The sequence below is a fragment of the Neolamprologus multifasciatus genome, chromosome 2, assembly GCF_963576455.1.
Source record: "Neolamprologus multifasciatus chromosome 2, fNeoMul1.2, whole genome shotgun sequence".
Taxonomy (NCBI): domain Eukaryota; kingdom Metazoa; phylum Chordata; class Actinopteri; order Cichliformes; family Cichlidae; genus Neolamprologus; species Neolamprologus multifasciatus.
The window spans coordinates 32,774,980-32,792,567 of record NC_140440.1 but is presented as its reverse complement, the minus strand read 5'-3'; the positions used below and the strand labels follow the sequence as shown (position 1 = coordinate 32,792,567).

General features: G+C 38.5%; 1 protein-coding gene and 1 long non-coding RNA gene across 5 annotated transcripts in view; one reads left to right on the top strand and one right to left on the bottom strand.

The window, feature by feature from the left end:
• Window positions 1-17,588, bottom strand: part of fgf13a (fibroblast growth factor 13a) — a 104,223-nt gene that overhangs the window by 8,867 nt on the left and 77,768 nt on the right. For all 4 annotated transcript variants that reach the window (XM_085170311.1, XM_085170292.1, XM_085170319.1 and 1 more), the window contains 2 exons: window positions 12,661-12,764; window positions 422-620 (listed from right to left, as the gene is read on the bottom strand). In XM_085170311.1, the coding sequence (XP_085026437.1) occupies window positions 422-620; window positions 12,661-12,764 (303 nt within the window). The remainder of the gene's footprint in view (window positions 1-421; window positions 621-12,660; window positions 12,765-17,588) is intronic.
• Window positions 619-17,588, top strand: part of LOC146524889 (uncharacterized) — a 275,208-nt gene continuing 258,238 nt past the window's right edge. The window contains exon 1 of the long non-coding RNA XR_014875704.1: window positions 619-8,682. This is a non-coding gene — a long non-coding RNA (uncharacterized LOC146524889). The remainder of the gene's footprint in view (window positions 8,683-17,588) is intronic.

Here is a 17,588-nt window from a genome sequence, read left to right as displayed (position 1 = left end):
TTGAGGAAGCAATTGAATAGGTTCATGTAAAATTCTCTGAAGAAAATGCTTAATGTAAAGGAGCCATATAGAAAACAATGCACTTAGTTTTTAGCCAATAATATCTACAAAAAGGTCTAAAATATAAATAAAATGAAAATTGGCTAATTGAATGGGAAAACTGATACCTTTGTGAAAAGCAACCATTTTGCAAAGTAGTGTTGTGTACATACTTGATTATATGCCAGTATTTTTCATTTCCAGGGAAGACTACAGTAATAATAGCTACTGTTACCTCTTACATTTTTTAATATAAGCAATTAGAACATTAATGCAAGCAGGTATGGATAATACATTCCACAAACTAGTTCCTATCATATAACAGATATATTCTGAACCTTAGTATTGAAAAGTAAAAAGTAAAAGCTCTGGAAAGGCCTACCTTTTAGAGGTTTGGGAAGAAAGTGGGCTGCTGGCTTGTTCTTCTTGACATGATTCCCCTTCATGATTTCTCCTTCCTTGTTCAGACCGAGGTACCAGCCCCTGCCCGACTGCTGCTGCCGGTATATCATGGAGGAGTATGTCACATAATAGTTCTCGAACACTGACTCCTTGAATTTGCACTCCGGTGTAAAGTGTTCCTGTCAGGGGATGAGGACAATCAGATATACAGGTAGTTGGACAGTAGTTTACGAGATCTAACGTTAATTTAAACTATATCTATAAATGGAAGCAGATGAAATAAATAGTTAATTACTTGATAGTGAAACCTAATAATGCTACATGTGCTGCAACTTTCAAGCGTCTGCTTTAATGTGCCATGATAATCTTCTAAAATCTTCCTGTAGTGAAGAATGTAGCATAGATAACAGTGATATGACAGATATAAAAGAGTATTAATAAAACATACAGGCAGATTGAATACTATATTCTTATTTGGTCCTAGCTGTTAAATATGTATGAGAAGATCATTATCTTTCTGAGTTAGGGAGCTTTATGTGTACTTGAAGTTGCACATGCATCTTTTAAGGTTTTTTGAATACTTCTTTTTTCTCTGTCACTGATCTACTGGGTGTGGCAATTTTGAAGTTCATCTTCTGGACTCCATACTGTGCAAGAGTTCATATGCTCTTTGAGTTAGGTTTAGTATCTAGCACTTGTACGGGTTTTTCTCATTATTGCTACAACAGCATCGCTGAGGCTTATTTCCCCTGAGACAAGTGCCTATGTGTGTGTGTGTGTGTGTGTGTGTGTGTGTGTGTTGGTGGTGGTGGGGGTATGTGCTTAGCTGAATGTTTGCAGTGTTTGTGGAGCTGCTTGGATGGTAAGCACAGAAAACAGTGTCTAATCTGTTAGGAGACAATTTCCCTCGAGAAGATCAAGGGACTGCATAAGACTGTGCATAAGGCAAGTAGGGCAAGTCACTGGTGATTGTTCCTGCTTTAGAGTTTTCTTCTTTGGACACTTTGAAAATGGAAGTACATAAAGTACATGCAAACACCAGCATGTGCACAGTTAAGCTACGTTCACACTGGAGGCGAAAGCGCATCAAATCCGATTTTTTTGACCCTATGCGACCCATATCCGATCATGGTGTGACAGTGTGAACGGCACAAATCCGATATTTTCAAATCCGATCTGGGTCACTTTCGTATGTGGTACTGAATCCGATACATATCCGATGTTTCAGAAAGCGACTGCTGTTTGATGGTCGTGTCGCATTAAATCCGTCTTTTACGTCACCGACACAAGACAGACGCCAATTATCAGCGCCGGAGAAGACATCGCGAACGCTTCCTGGCCATCCCGTGTAGATGTCAGTGAAACTGTTGGGAAGACAACGTTGGAGAAACGTGAACATTTTATTTGTACTGTATAATCTGCAGATTCTAACAGAAATCTGCAACTATCCTTTGAAGCAGCGCTCCTCTAAAACAGCAATAAGGATCATTATTAGGTTATTTACATTATTATGTAAACAACAAAATAACTTAAAGCAAAAATTGGGAAACGTGAAGTCCGAAGTCTTTATATTAAGGGCCATCTGTCAAACAATACTGTTTGCTCTGGGTCTAAACAGAGCGCGCTGTGTGTGACGTCTTCTTTTGCGCATGCGGGCCGCTTTGAGCGTTCACACTAGAGCGCGTTTGCTGTCGCATTTTATTTGTAGTGTGAACGAGCAGAGAAAAAAATCGGATTTGATCAAAAAATTGGAATTGAGCATCAAGACCTGCAGTGTGAACGTAGCCTTAGTCATATGTAGAATAACCAGTAAAAATAAGGATGCCTCTCGCAGATAAGATTTAGACTCCGTCTTAATCCAAGTTAAAAAAAAACAAAAAAAACATGACAGGTGAAAGTGATGACGTGTCTCCAAGGCCAGCAACCCAGTGTGAGAGCATGACAAACAACATGTCACTACCAGACACAGTCATCTGCAACAGTGTATCTTCTTTTTTTTTTTCAACAGTTCAACAGTGTCACTTTTGTGAGCAGGAACAGGACTTCAAAAGGCTGAATGTCATGTGTGATGGTTTGGTTTGAAGCGTATATACAAGACAGTTAAAGCACACAAAAGACGGGAATTTGTTGAACTTGTTAAAACAGCTCTACCACATCACACTGAGCCTTTTGTCACACAAAGCCTCAGAAGTCACTCAAGACATAAAATCTACACCTAGCTACAGGAACTGAGAACCAAGCTCATTTATCACCCCACTCACTGATTTAGCCTTCACAGACCATGCATCAAAAATCTCTGAAAGAAGCAGAGTGAAAGCGAAAGAAAGATGATGACACATCACCTTAATAAGATGTATCCAGTAAGCTCAGACCGAGTTCTCAGTTATGCTTCAGCATCATGAGTATAAAATCTACTGATAGATCAATGTTTCCACTACCATTGCAATAAGAGACAGACTCTTTTCTGCATATCTTATGTAATTTACGGTCACACTAGTCTCTCTCCTTGCCTCCATTCTGGGCTTTTCCGACTTTGTGTCTATGTGTTGTTGCGGGTTCAGATATTGAGGGTGAGCACAAAAACACAAAAACAATAATGGTCCAGAAGAGCATCGGTCAAACAATGATTTTAATGAACACACGCGTGGGGGGATGAACACTGCCCACCGACAGCATCGATCTCCGCCCAATAATACACAAACGGTTGTTTTATACCATCAGGGTTTGGTTTATGATGCCCCCTCATGCGTCAGAACACATACAAAGCACATACAATAATATTGACGACTTTCGACATATATGGAAAGAGCCTTCTCTCCGTCTCGAGGCCAGATGCCGACTCTCACTTATCTCCTGGAGCATACTGTCCCTTTCATAGGTATACTTTTGTAGCTACAGGCATTTGCAAACTGTTATTCGAACTCCTAGCCTAAACATGAGCCTAACTGTTGTCTGTGTGTGTGTGTGTGTGTGTGTGTGTCGACCTCCAACGCACTCATCCTCACCCCGCCCGTTGGCGCTTCTAACCTTTTCCCAGACAGAAGCTCTCAGTGGTGTGTGTAATAATCTTAACTAAAAGTATGTGTGATCTATTGAATAAATGCTTTGATGAAATGATAATTAATGTAATGGTAATAATGATGGTTATGAATAGTAGCAGTAAAATATTTCCCTGATCTCCACAGTGTGTGTCTTTCTACCATGTAGCGTCGAACTACCCAATTACCAGAGTTACTAATAATCTTGTATTCAAATGCATGAAAACATATTAAAGGATTTTTTTTTGCTTTGTATATTATCACAATCATCTAGCTTTCAAAAATAAAAATTGGAGTGTAAGATCTTCAGTCATGTCCATGCAGCTGTAGCCTATAAGTTTAAGCAGTTATGTAAGTGGCTTCAGTGTGTTCTTACTGGATACCCAAAGATCACGCTTTATTTTTAAAAGAGCTAGAAACTCCACATCGGGAGGTTTGAGGGGTGGTTACAGAGCAAGTCACAGGTTTTTCAGTCTAAAGACTGGAGTTTGCTTCCTGATTATTGCAGTTTATCCATTTTTTTCTTTCCAATTTGTTGTTGTTTTTTTTTTACCACTTGTTATAATTATTCCTTCTTAGCATTTCATTGGAACCTACTATAAGAAAATATGTTTGCTTGTTTTTAAGTTAAAATATGCCCCCTTGTGATGCCAAGGGTCCTTTCCCATGCATCTTTTAGGTTGGAAACCTCTCTCTCACTACTTAAGACCAGTGTGTCAGGACACAGATGAAAATGTCACCCTGTGCATAATTTTGAGATACCAGAAGTTTTGACAAATCAGCATTTGAGGCCTCAAGGAGGAGAAAAGACCAGCATGTCTCAATTGCAGCAGCCTCCTTCAGCAGGACAGTCACTCAACGAACTACAAAAACTACTTTGAACACAGAGCTCAATGATCCATGGGTTGAAGTAGAACAAGCCTGAGCTGGCAATGCATTAGCAGGGGCACAAGGGGCAACGTACATAATATGCTGGTGGTTTTAATGTTGTGGCTGACCAGTGTAGAAAGACTGAGCAGCAGTCATCTCAGTTCTGCACGAGCAGCAATTGGAACCAGAACAACAAGCTACTCTGAAGCCAAGAGTTCTGTTCTACCTTTAATAACGAGCCCATTATGGATTTGGCTCATTACTCTCCTCCTGGAGAAGAATAAGTCCGAGTCTATTGATAAACAGACAGATACAGACACACGCACAGTTAGAGCCAGGATGGAGGAGAGGCTATTGGCCATTATAACTGTATCTGAACCGATCTCTGGACAGAAGCCTCGCTCAAACTGACGCAAAGAGGGGCCAAAATGGCAGGGGATCCCCATTTCTATTCTAACAGGACTGTGATAGACAGAAACATTCAGACTCTTTGGAGTTCGCTCCAGCAGCATTTTCTTCAGTCAATAGCATGTTGATTGTTCACTAAAACCAATCTCCCAGTGAAAAAAGAAGAAAATCTTGCATCACTTTAATCATGACTCGCCTGCTAGACGAAGCAGGGGGAAATCACTTTAAAAATAGAAAGCAGCCTTGTCATCTCTCTCAAAGCATTTCTCTATGGTGGATTGGCTAAATAGACCTTTAACGATTCCATGGCGCTGCATGGCCTTTTCAATGTGCAGCTATGAAAAGTCATTTTCCTAATGCTTCACAGCTGGCAACCTTACTTGGAAAAAGTTCAGAAAAGCTGTTTCACAGATATCAGAAATGGCTGAAGTAAATCAGATGAAGTAAGTCTCCCGTGTGTTTGATATGACCTGGACAATTACCCCTGCTGTGCTAGTACATTACCTTGTTCCTAGTAATGAAGCCTGGAACTTTTAATACATTTTTTACATTTAATACAAATGAAATAAAAAAAAAAATCAGTCCTTGTCTATTCATATATTCCTTCTAAAGAAGCTTTGAAAAGGATGCTTTTATTTAACTTTATAGACCCTCTTTGTATTAGCATGCTCTTTGACATGCCTGGTAGGCAGAATAGAGATGGAGAATTAAAGGTTATCTTTTCACGATTTATTATCATGAAAAGAGAGCCTTTTTATTCACACATTTTAAAAAAATATTTCCCTGTTCATTAATTACACATTGAATTGTATGATTTGTGGTTCACAGGTTGGCTACCCATATATTCTATGTTATTAAAAAGATGTCAGACCAGTAGTTCTTAGTTAGTAATTGAATTTTTTTATCATTATTAAAACTTCACAGCGTTTACAGGTTTATTAAATTTTGCATTTTGAAAACGACAAATGAGTTGCATCAAAAGAAAGTGCAGCTCTCATTTCAGCAGTCACAAGCTTATCCAAATGTAGTCTTATAAACAAAAGGCTTTTATTGTCAAATAATATTGCATAGAAATGTCTTATTCCATTTACATACAGAGAACTGCTGTTTTACAACAGCTGAAGGCACGGTAGTATTGCCTGAGCACGCTCTAATAACTGCCTGTAGGAGGGAGACATTTAAAACCTGATGAAGTGTTAAACATAATGTGCTAAAGGATGTTTCCTTGTCATTTTAAATCTCCATAATGTAAAATACATTGACATGCATGGAAAGACCCACAATCTCCATCTGGAGAACCTGCACACACACACACACACACACACACACACAATTAAACAAATCAAAAGTGGTATGGGTAACCGTTAAATGAATATTCCATTAGCAATGCAATCATGTCAAGAAACACTGTCAGTTACGATGCACTCTTAAATTGTTTGCTTCAGGGGAGTAATTGCAGCCCAGTAATGTTTTTCTGATCCAATCAGCTGGAGGAGAAATACTAGCATAATGGGACTGATCTTCTCTGTAAATATACTGGCTGGATTTCGATGAGACAAGACGAGCCAAATCAATGCTATGTGCGTATTCGGCTGCCATATCAAAACAAAAATGACACCAATTATACCAGTGCATTCAGAACTGAGTGTTGTTCTTTGCAGACGCATTAATTCACAGTGACTGACTGGGCAGTGGAGGCGAATCTTACTAAAACTGTTTTTTCACTGCCAGTGAAACTGGACTAAAAGGTTGTTGTTGTTTTTTTAACTTTAGCTAAAGAAGAAGAACATACTGCCAGTGGTGTTCAGTTGTTTGGGGATAAATGAGATTTTTAATCTAGTGGAAAAGACCCTTGCAAATACTAAACACAAACAGGCACACCCACACAGGGTACACATTTAATTTACAAGCACAAGCACATACACACAGCACAAAGTAGTTAATGACACAGCTCAATGGAGTGAAACCATACAGCAGTGGCTATTTACCAAAGGCATTGTGCTTGCTAAATAGCTGAAAAGGCGAGCGCCAACCACATATCAAACAGGAGCGCACTAAAACACAAATACATCATGTACAAGGACATAATACACTTCTTTGATACCCTTCTGTCTGTAATTTTCTTTGCTGTGCAGTGCTAGTTCTGAAGAGCGTTCACGGGATATTTTCTGTAATTACAATTTACAGATGACTCTTGAATGCCTCACATGCTGACAGCTTGTATTTGTGACTGCTGACACAAACCTCACAGGCAGTAGATTGTCATGAAAAGTGAGAAAAGATTTTTTTTTACTACAAACACATGTTTTGGTTACATCTTAAAGAATAAAACCTTTTAATGACCTCTGAAGAGTTAAAATGCATTTCTAAACATAAACTAAAATAGTAAGTGAGACTTCAAAAATAACCTTTTTCTTTTCCAAACCACTCTTCTGATGATCTGTCCTTTAACTTTTATATTTTTTGGCACTTTTTAAATGAGCATGCAGGACTTCACAGAATGTATGACCATTGTATAGATTTAAATGTCAGGTATTTTAGCCTATAAACTCCAGTAGTCGCCTGATAAATATCTTCACCCCAAGAGCCCTGAACTCTCCATTTTACACGTATGCTCACACACAGCAGTCTAGACGAGACTCAACTGGAGCCATAGCGACTCACACTAATTCAAATTTGACCCACCAGGAAATTAATAACACCACTTCTAAGGCATCTTGTGAGATATGTGCACACACCTTAGCTCAGCATCTAAAAACATGCTTGCAGATCTGAAACTATATCAGCAAGCATTGTTGTATCCATATTAAAAAGGAGTGAGTTGGTAACTGCATGTTTTTGTTGATTCAGTTATTCCTTGTTAATAATATTAGTCGAATTCTAATGCAAAACAAGCTTCATTAATTCTGACAAAGGAGAGAAGCAAAGAGGAAAATAGAGGATAGTAAAGTAAACTACATATTAATTGGATCTTCCTCTCCCACACGTTAACACTGATAGATGAATATATTTTCGCATTCTGTCTCACCCACACATGTGCATTCTTTTTTCTCACTTTTCATTTCTCTCACACTACCTTTTTCTTGGTGTGTCTTCTGCTCCTAAATGTACGAAACACGTCGTAATGTATGATCCAATACACAGGGAGGCTCAAAAAGGTATTCACTTATTGGGATCAAAGGAATGCACTGGTTGAAGCACTGGTTGAATCTAAAAATGCATATACATTTATAATAAATGACAAAATAATATTAGTGTCTAAAATGTCATCTGCAATCTGCCTATATATGAATTTTGGGAATCCCCGTTGTTTTATTACAAACGTATTTCCACACTTATTTATGCACAAACTGATGAATGCAGAATAACTATATGACTATATCGATAATATAGCAGCACCACTCAATTCCCAGCCCAGAGCACATTATCTGCTGTTTCACTGTTGATTAGGATTCCCCCTACAGTAACTGACTCCTGGCTTAATGTGTGGCTAAAAGCCAACACTTTACCAGAGCAGCTATCCCAACAACACAAATACTAATTGCTGGCTTTCCATTCGCTTCAGTTTCATTACTAATTTAGCTGAAATAGAAAACTCAACAACCCAATACTTATCTGCATTCATGCAATTTAAAAAAGAACAAAAAACAAAACAAAAAACGACTCTATTTGATCTGAGCTCTTTTATATCTCTTTATATCTATTACATATAAAACAGCATATGTAAAATACTGTTTTAGCATTTTGCCTTGGGATTCCCTCATTAGATAGAAACTGAGCTTTCAATATGGTGATCTGGATACTTGTTTCCCTAAAAGATGTAAATATATATAACTCACATCATCCCACAACATCTTTTTCACTTATAACACTGATCATGCCGCCAGACTCAGCCAGAATCTCACCAGGATGAGAAAAAAATGGGGTAAAATTACATTACACACCATCTAGTGTTGTAATGACTCATTATGTATGCAGATGTCTTACCAGTGGTAAGTTCTTAGTGTGATTATATCGACTTTGAATTGGATTTTGAGTTCAACAAGAAGGCATCAGTCAGACATTTCAGGAAACCTGGTCAGAAAGTTTGGAATAAATGAATATCATCTGCATAGAAGTGACAGAACCAGAAGGACCACCGTCAAATAGTCTATTTTGTAAACGTGTTTTAAAATGTTAGTTCAAATTCACAACAGACTTGTTGCAATAAAATACAATACATGTAACCAAGACTGAAACGTAAAAAAAATTGCATACTATGCCAATCTAAGGCAATAGATTGAGAGTGTTTGCTAGCGCTGTCCTTAGAAAACGTCGTTTTTACAGTTTCTTGCCGCTGAAAACACTTCTGTTCTGTTCAGAAAAAGTTGAAATGGAGATTCTGGGTCGCTGCATCTTGTTGCTGTGTCATCTTAAATCAGTCATGTGATTTTGACGCGCCGGCGCGTCCATCGACCCCAGAGGGTTCATTTTCATATAACAACTATTGTTATGTTTTTAATTTTCAGTCTGTTTTTTGAGGTCATTCTTTTTATGCTAACATTATTTTTAATGCAGACAGTTTCTCCTCAGTGATGTTTTCTTTCCTTCAACTTCTGTTAATGTTTTGGCATGTAGGAAAGGTGTTTATAGAAGGGGATAGCCAGAGCACAATTTCCATATAATCTGCATAAAATTTGCATAAATCAGAGTGATTGTCACTCTTCCTGTCTGATGTCTGCCTAAAGCACGGATATATTCATGCCTACGAACTGATGGAATGGTAAGAAAATATTTTAATAGATAAAGTGAGAGTCTCAGAGACTTTCAGTAAAGACTGAAGGCTGTTGAAACTTTCTCACTTGACTGTTAATTTTTTTAAACGATCATATTCATATCATCTCAAATGAGTTTAAGTCTTTGCTAGAGCTGCTGGTTTGAATCGAACTGTTTTTTGCAATGCCACCTCTGCAACAGGCCAATCGTTTTGTTTTAATACATATAAATTGACTGGGTTATAGTTTACTTTTAATTTGCCAGCTAGCATTATTGCTTTCTTGGTCGTGGCTCAGGCAGTAGAGCAGGTCATTTACTAATTATAAAGTTGGTGCTTTAATCCATGGCTGCTCCAGTCTGTATGCCAAAGTATCCCTGGGCAACATACTGAACCTTGATTCGTCAAAGCATGAATGTGTGTGAATGTTACATAGAAAGCACTTAGGCATAGAAAAAAATGACTGAACTGTTGAATGAAACATGTATTATAAAGTACCTTAAGTGCTCAAGTAGAATAGCAAAGCACTATATAAGAACCAGTTTATTTACTGTATGTACACATACTAAATTCTGCCTTACTGGATGTTGAACCTGGAAGATATTTTACATGTTTGTAAAACATTTTATAGCAGCAGTAATACTGGCCTCTAAGAGGGATATCAAAGGCTTATCTGCCTTTTACTATGGGTTAATTAGCAAACACAATTGAGTTAATGCTAGTTAATGCTCAAGTGGATCTCTGTAAAATGTGCATATGTTTATTAGTCAAGCAAACTTTAAGCCTGATCCATTTTATTTTAGGGGGAACAACTGCAAAGACAAACAGACACACTTGCAGCTTGGAAGTTCCACATGAATTCATAGCAGCAATTGCTTTGTCAGGGAGCCAAAGGCTTAAGGCTGATATCGGCTTAAGAAGAATGTCCCAGTATGTCGTAAACAGCATGCAAACTATCCCTGGATTGCCAAACTTTCTTCAGTCCCTCCCACCACCACTTAACCTTCACACCAAAGCACCAGCAAATATTTGTTCAGTACCAAGAAGAAACCTCCAGAGCTGCAAAATAAAGCCAACACAAAAGTGGAAAAACCTGGAGTTTAGTTTCTCCAAATGGTAATCAGACTCCACAGACTTTCATGTTGAAATGTCCAGCTTAGCAGCGCTGAAGAATTATATTTACGTCAGGTACAGAAGACATTTTTGGCTTTGTGGATAGTTTCCTTTTTCATGGGATGATCATTAAAGTGGACTTAATCTGTGTGCTGTTAGTGTCTTTAGGATCATTTTTAATGGATTATGTGACTTATGTCATGGCTTTTGTTTTGGTACAGTCAACTAAAAAGTTTGTGTCTTAGTTTTGGTGAGTGAAATTTCAGTATTTTGTTACTTTAGTTTGTTACTTGGCACCAATTAGCTGATATGTCTGACTATGCATTGTAGCCATACAGTAATGATTGTGTAGCCGGATGGGCTACTCGCCCTTTTTTTTTCTCTCTTTCTCGCTCGCTCTACCACCCTCGCTCTCTTTCCGCTGCACTCGCTCCTTGTATCGTGTGATTGGGTTAATTAGGAACCCACCTGCATATTGATTACAGGGTGGTGTTTACCTGTATACAGGTAAGCCTCCTTTTGACCTCTGATTCCTCCCGAGCTTCTGGTGCAATACAGCAGTAAATGCTGGCCTATTGGTTAATTTACCGATACGATCGGATTGTGTGACTGCTACAGCGCGGCTGTTTCTCTTTCTTTTACTCCAGCCGTGGTGGAGAGACGCGTGAGTTGCGTCCACCGTACAGTACAGCACCCTCTCAGGGACCAACTGCCTGATTTTAAGCGAAGAGTCGAGATGCCTGCCTAGCTGCTGTCTTGTCTTGCCTTGTTTTATCTTGTGTTCTGATCTGTTGGCCGTCCAGTCTTGTTTCTGCTGCTTGCCTCGCCCCTGGGGGCTTTGGGTCTCACGCTAAGCCCCTTTTTGGATTATCGTTTCACTCCAGCTTTCGCGGCTTGATCGGGGCGATCTTCAGCTGCATATTGGGCGGGTGTTACAAAACTGGTACTGCCTCTCCCTTTTCTCCCAGTTGTATGTTTATTTTTTTTGTAATTTGGGACACCATTTTAGACATTTAGTGCGCCGTCCTTGTTGTTTTGTTTTTATTTTTTTAATAAATAAAATTGTGTTAATATTTGAGCCGGCCTCAGTGTGCATCCCTGAACCTGTGCAAACGTTGTTGTTGTTTTGATTACATTTCATTTCTAAAGTTCATATTTCCTGGGCTAGAATTCCCCCCCAGGTGGCGTTGTCACTTTATCTCTTTTATAACCCCGCCGACCACTTGGTCACAATTGCAACTTGCTAACCAAGATAGCAAACAATAAATTATAAATTTGCATCCCACTTTTCATCCGTCCAAGTTCACTTGTGGCTCCAAAAAATCAACAGTGGCCAAAATATTCATCACGATGGTGTGTGTGAAGTACAAAACCAGCGAGTGACTGTGGCTACATCTTTTATGCTGCTCAGCACTAATGTTTCACTGTCAATATTTTCTTTTCACATTTAAGGTTTTAGCTCTATTTCCAATTTAAAGTAATGGTGTCAGCTCCATATAAACCTATTTATTAAGTGGTGCTTGTGTGTGTGAGAGAGTACATTCAGGCCAGAGACAGAGTGGCCGGGAGGTTCGATCGTCTTTGTTCATCTCATTATTTTCAAAATGTGTAACAGATAATTTGTCAGCAGCAACTGCAGAGTAAAGAGTCACAAGATCATTAGGTTTGTTGTTTCCAAGCTTGATGCCATTAATTATTTAGGAGACCTTTTACCATAAAGAACAATTCTTAGTAATTTGATTATGAAGACATTCTGTCTACAAGGAATGTGTACATGGAAGCCCTCTGGGTGCACATCTAACCAGCCTGTCAGTCTTCTCAGTGACACCTGCCACTGAGAGGTAGTACGGTGGTGGCATTTGCAAAAAAAAAAAAAAACACTAACAGGGGTAGGCAAACAACTGAATGATGCACTTTTTCACTGCTGAACCTGCTTACACACTCCTTGAACTCCTTATTCATGTTAAATTAGACCATTTTTTTGTTCTGTTTTGTTGTGTTTTTCTTTTTAGTCAGGCTTAGTATGACGTGTCTTACCGATGTGTACAGGAAGCCCTCACTGTTCATAGCCAGATAGAGTTTGGTCTGCACCCCCTGGATGGCCACAACTCGTAGCCCCACTGGAATAAGGTTGAACATGGCTAGAAAGAGAAACAAATGATAACAAATTTATTCTGCAAACAGTACACTTATGTTAAACAACATATATGGTAAATAACAAAAAAAAAATGCAACTTTGGTACAAGTTTGAAATTGTACTGACAAAAAAGTCAATGTAAACCAATTACAATATTGTTTTATGATTTTATTGTTTCACTGATATTACAGCAGCAAATGAGGTTACTATGGCCACAAGTGCAGGAGGACATGTCATGCTGTTTTTAGTAACTGTAGTCAAAGCGCAGTCAGTACAGCAAAATGCAATCATTGAGAATCCTTGAAGAATCCACTGGTTACGGTGACAAAGAAATCAACCATATGTTTATTGTTTTAGCTCTTGTGTTGCTAATTATGCATTCACATTGAAGAAAGAAAAAGAAAACCTTACATAACTTTGCATGCATAGACCACATACAAACACACACACACACACACACATATACAAAAACCTGTCTATGACCGGAGGGCTGAAAGCAAGTTGTGAGGTTGACAGAGCCAGCGGCAGCCCGGCTGCTGTGTATAGTATATCTCTACCTAATTAGTGTTAGCCTGTATATTGTGTGTGTGTGTGTGTGTAGATTTCATAAGTTGCTGGCACTGAACACCGCAGGCTGACTAGAGGAAAGCACATGAATGTCCACCTGAGAGTCTCCGTGCTTGCTTCTGTTCCCAAAAAAGGAAACTTCTCGCCTATTGTACTGACTATTGTTGGACACACTCCCAAATTCCACTGCCACTGCTGTGGGTTTTTGTTGTAACATTTGATGGTACTAAATAAAGCAAGTAAAGTCCATAGAAAAATAATATTTCTCTTAAATTTCCCCTTTTGAGTGTCAAGAGTTTATGTTATCACATTATAAGAACTTTTTGATTTAGACACACGAGAAGACAAAGGAAACTTCTGTCAGTTGAGCTGTGAGTCAGTGTGCGTCCTTACTATAGATCCTCTTGTCAGCCACTTAGTAGATCTGTAAAGTCCTTAGAGCAAAGCACACTATAGGGGTTTTATGATCGGCTATTTCTTTTGCTCTTAATAAAAAAAAACCCCTACTGACTCCTTCTCTCTGGGTTTTTTATTACATACAATGCTCAAAGGCATGTGTGATATATTTACTTTGTACTGCATTTTCAGGTCATTTCGGGTCCTGTGAAAAGTCCCAGAACCAGTCACTCTCTAGTTCTGTCTCTTTCTTATCTCTCTACTCCTTCTCTTCTTTTAATCCACATTTTTGTTTCCATCTTCAGTCACCACATGAAGTATTCTTCTGAAAATACACTCTTGTCTGTTCTAATATCCTTATTGACATGTTTCAAATCATCTATCCCAGCTATCCTCCTGCTTAATGCTAATGAATTTTGTTTATGCATGGTGGATGCTCTTCCATGCATCCACAATTTTCCGAGACATTCTTAGGTGCTTGTGCAGTTGAGTCAGCTGCAGAGTAAAAAGTCAGAAGCCCATTAGGCTTGTTGTTTCTGAGCTTGGAGCCATTAATCAGGAGACATTTACCATAATCTTCAGTAATTTGATTATGAAGACATTCCGTCAACAATGATTGTGCACATGCACGACCTTTGGGTGCACATCCAACCATCCTGTCAGTCTTCTTAGTGACGCCTGCCACTGAGAAGCACTGCAATGGTGACATTTGGAAAGAAAAACACTAGAGGGGCCGTTGTTAGGCAAACAGCTAAATTATGCATGACTCGTTCACTCTTGGACCTGCTCACATACTTGTCTATTATAATATCTATTATGACATGTTTCAAATAATCCATCCCATGAGTGTATTGAATTAGATGGCGACTTGGCTAATCACAAGTAATATAAGCAGCTCTCATAAAGTACTTTGGTAAAGTCTAGTTTATAATGTCCATATCATACAACCGTTATCATACTTTTTCTCTAATCTATTCATTATATAATCAGACCTTCTGTTTATTTCTCCTAACAACTCTAACTCTTGCTCACTGCTGCTGAATGCTGCGTTTGTATGGTAGATTTTCTTTCATGCAATTCTCAGTGAGATTTTAAGATGTAGTGTATTTAAGTCAAATTGTTAATTAACTTGTGTGGCTAAAGATGCATCCCCTCTCAAACAGAAATGAAGACCGTCATCATTAATGCAGCTTTCAAAAAGATGGCACTAAAAATCATAACGCTCTATATTGAAGACGTAAAAATGACAGTCTGGTGCATGTTGATGTTTTATACAGCTCAAACTACAGAGTTTCTGCAGTATTTTTAGGTGTACTCTAACGTATGCATTTAAGCTGATAAATATGATTGCCAAATATATATTTAGTCATTTAGTGATTTTGGACCTGTGTAATTCAATTTTGCATCGACTATTCCTTGTCTGTAATTTTGACCTGATTTGATGGCTCCTCTTCTCTAAAACCTCTCGCTGTTCTTGTCTTTGTAATTGCACCCTTCTCACTGCATCATTCCACTGAGTTTTCTGCCATGATACTCCCACCAAGATGCGCACGTACATATCTGCACTCTACTTCATTTCAGAAGGATTACCAGCTGGTTTACTGATGGGGATTTTCGAGAGGTGAAACTCAATTACTTCTTGGCTCCTAGAAACACCTGAGCACACTGGAGAGGATGATAGGCCTGCCACCCACTCACAGACCTTTCCTGCTGCACAGAGGAATATGGAGTAAGAAGGGCGAGGAGGCCTGAGGGATAGTTTTCACAATTGCTTGCAAGCTGTCTAAGTTCCACGTACTAGCAGCCATGAAGTCGCAGAACAGTCACATTTTAAATACGTTCTTTTACTCATTCTGGGAGCAACATGACAGCAATTAGAGTAGCCTGAATATGACAATATGACAAAGTATTGAAGCTTAAAAGGAAGCTGTGGTGACAACAGTGTAAGGCGCTTCTGTGGTGAGATTAGTGTTGAACTAGTGACTCGTTGGTTGAGGAAAGTGGGTTACTTTAAAAAAACCCAAAAGGCTGAATTAGATAAATAATAAATAAGATTCTTGTGATGTGATTTGACATAACTGATGTGTTACACATTAGGAGCCGTGCCAATTAGTTTGCCCTTTGGGATTTAGAGTATCTAAAATGATGGATTCAAACATCGAAATCTATTTACAAAAATGAGGTATGAATGCCTCAAGATTGACAATAGTGTGTATGCTGAACCGTAAAATGCCCTCCTTCTTTCCTCCCCAAAAATGTTTTTCCCACTAGGTTTTCTTAGTTGTGATACAACACAAGAAAATATCTGATACTGTAAAATATTGGAGGAAAAAATCCATATTATTCTGTGAGACTTGTATGTCTTATTTGTGCCACTGGTTTAACAGCCACACTTGGTCTTCTAAACAAGTGGAAGTAGCGAACGTCAAATCTTTGTTTGTTTTTTGGGTTGATTTTTGTTTTGTTTTGTTTTTTCTGTGTATCTGTGTGTGTGTGTACACATTTAAGAAGGTCCTCTCCCACCATCACAAGACACCAGTAGCTCCAAGAGGACTGTGCTCTCCGTCACCATGGAGACAAGCGCACCCAGCGCCTAACAACGCTATTTTTGGAGCAGTGCAAAGAGCTTCACTCTTTCTCCTTTTCCTATTCAGCAGCAATCTTTATTTTTTTTTCCCCTCAAAACTATTTTAGTCCCATAATGCAGGTCAGTTGTTGCATAAGTTAATAAAAATGAGCCCATCCAGATATTATGGGTGGGGTGGTCTGTGGAAGAAGTGAAGTGCAACATTTTTTGGGTGCATGTTTGTTTAAGACGTTTCATAAGCTTTGCTTATACTACTGTACAGTGTGCTCTGTGCATTATGGAACTTGGTATTCTTATATTTGAGAAACAAACTTCACGGGAAATGATAAAGTATTGTTCTGCTTAGAAAACATCCTACATCCACAGAGTTGCTATTTATATGTAGGAGACACCAAGGGACTCAATGAATACTAATTCAAAGGCCTCAGTAGTGTTTACATCCACTTAATGGTGAGATTACACAGCACTGAACAAATCCTGTTTCACAGAATACCGTGCACACTTTTTCCACATTGTTAGATATTATTTTCACTCAGCGGCTATTTTATAATTTTAATCTTTCAGGGATATGTAGTAGTGCTCATTGCACCATCTAATTAAAAGTTGGTCAGTGTCTGTTGTATTGTTACGAGACAAGTGCCTGCGCTATTCCACTTCCATTGATCTCTTTAATCAATTGGAAAACAAAGAGCTAGTGGGTGTGTGGCAACGAAAGGAATGCATCCACACATAGTGTAAGGCAAAACTAGATCTTATGACAGAGGCAGTGTGTAGGCGTGAAAAGACCTGTGTTCAGTTTGGAAAAGGATGATTTTGATTAGATCAAATTAAACAGGGTCACTACTTCACCGCTTAGTTTGTATACTTGCAAACATGCATACAAACTTAATATTTTCTCTGTACTAAGAAATATTTAATGGCAAAAAAAATCAAGATCCCTTTTGAACAGTTTAAAATGCTGCTCTCTATTAGAGTTAAAAGAAATTCAGCATTTAAAGTCAACCCTATAATAATGGCTCAAAAAGGATTCCTTTTACTGTGCTGCAATTGATTACAGGATTATTTGTGCCATTAATTAGTGTCAACTAATTTTTATTCAATCTCCACATAGGATATGCTTGTGAAGATGGAATATGGGGGAGAGCACGAGTGCGTTGAAGTTCTACAAAGTGATGAATGAAGGACATGCATATTGTATTTTGTATTTATTGAAATAAGTGATGAGAATGCTGTTATTTGCATTTACCAGCTCACCTATGTCAGACCTTTTGATAAACA